At 55.4% G+C, this 802-nt stretch overlaps 1 protein-coding gene across 1 annotated transcript in view; it reads left to right on the forward strand.

The window, feature by feature from the left end:
- SHROOM2 (shroom family member 2) overlaps positions 1–416 on the forward strand; it is a 97,411-nt gene extending 96,995 nt beyond the window's left edge. Inside the window, exon 10 of the mRNA XM_010829908.1 lies at positions 286–416. Coding sequence (XP_010828210.1) covers positions 286–416 — 131 coding nt within the window. The remainder of the gene's footprint in view (positions 1–285) is intronic.
- Positions 417–802: the final 386 nt, after the last annotated feature.

Consider the following 802-nt stretch of genomic DNA (forward strand, 5'->3'; position numbering starts at 1 on the left):
CAGTGATGCCATCCAACCATCTCATCCTCTGTCGTCCCCTTCTCCTCCCGCCTTCAATCTTGCCCAGCATCAGGGTCTTTTCCAGTGAGTCAGTTCTTTGCATCAGGTGGCCAGAACATGCTAGCATTATTTTATACATTCAGACTCATGTCCATTGAGTCGGTGATGCCATCGACAGGCTTATTAATTAGCATCGGGGACACTGAAGGAGTCCCCCACCGGGGACTGTGCGTGGACTTCCTGGGCCCTGAACCTTCACTGTGTCCCTCGGGGTCTGCACATTAGGTCCACGCTGGGCATGCTTGATGAGCTTCACCTTCCTAGAACCGGAGGCCGTGGTGGTCCACAGCCGCCTCCAAGTTCATTGTAGGGGCCCGGCCTCCACTGTGAACAGCCTTGGGGGAAACTGTCAATGACAGGTGCTAAGGAGGGCAAAGAGGCAGCGTCCAGCTGTGGGAGGCTCCCCGTCTTTCCAGATAGAAAGTGGGACACGTGGGCCAGACATGGACGCAGGACGCCCTCCCTCCAATCAGGAGCTTGTAGTCTCCAGGGATGCCAACTGATCTCTGTAGCCCTGTTTGGAGAATCAACTGAGGTCTCTTTGTCTTTTGGTTGGAATTAATGAATTGCAATTAATCCTACTCTCACTCATACTGGCAGGTCAGGGTGTCCTTTAGCAAGGGGCAGGCGGCCCTGAAAGGTGGTGCAGGCCACTGATACTTCCCAGGCTCCGGACCAGGGAAGCAGTTTCTGTTTTTACCGCGCCCCCACACCCACACCACCACGCCCACCAAGCAGCAGC

This window comes from Bison bison, unplaced genomic scaffold (assembly GCF_000754665.1).
Source record: "Bison bison bison isolate TAMUID 2011002044 unplaced genomic scaffold, Bison_UMD1.0 scf7180017864512, whole genome shotgun sequence".
Taxonomy (NCBI): Eukaryota; Metazoa; Chordata; class Mammalia; order Artiodactyla; family Bovidae; genus Bison; species Bison bison.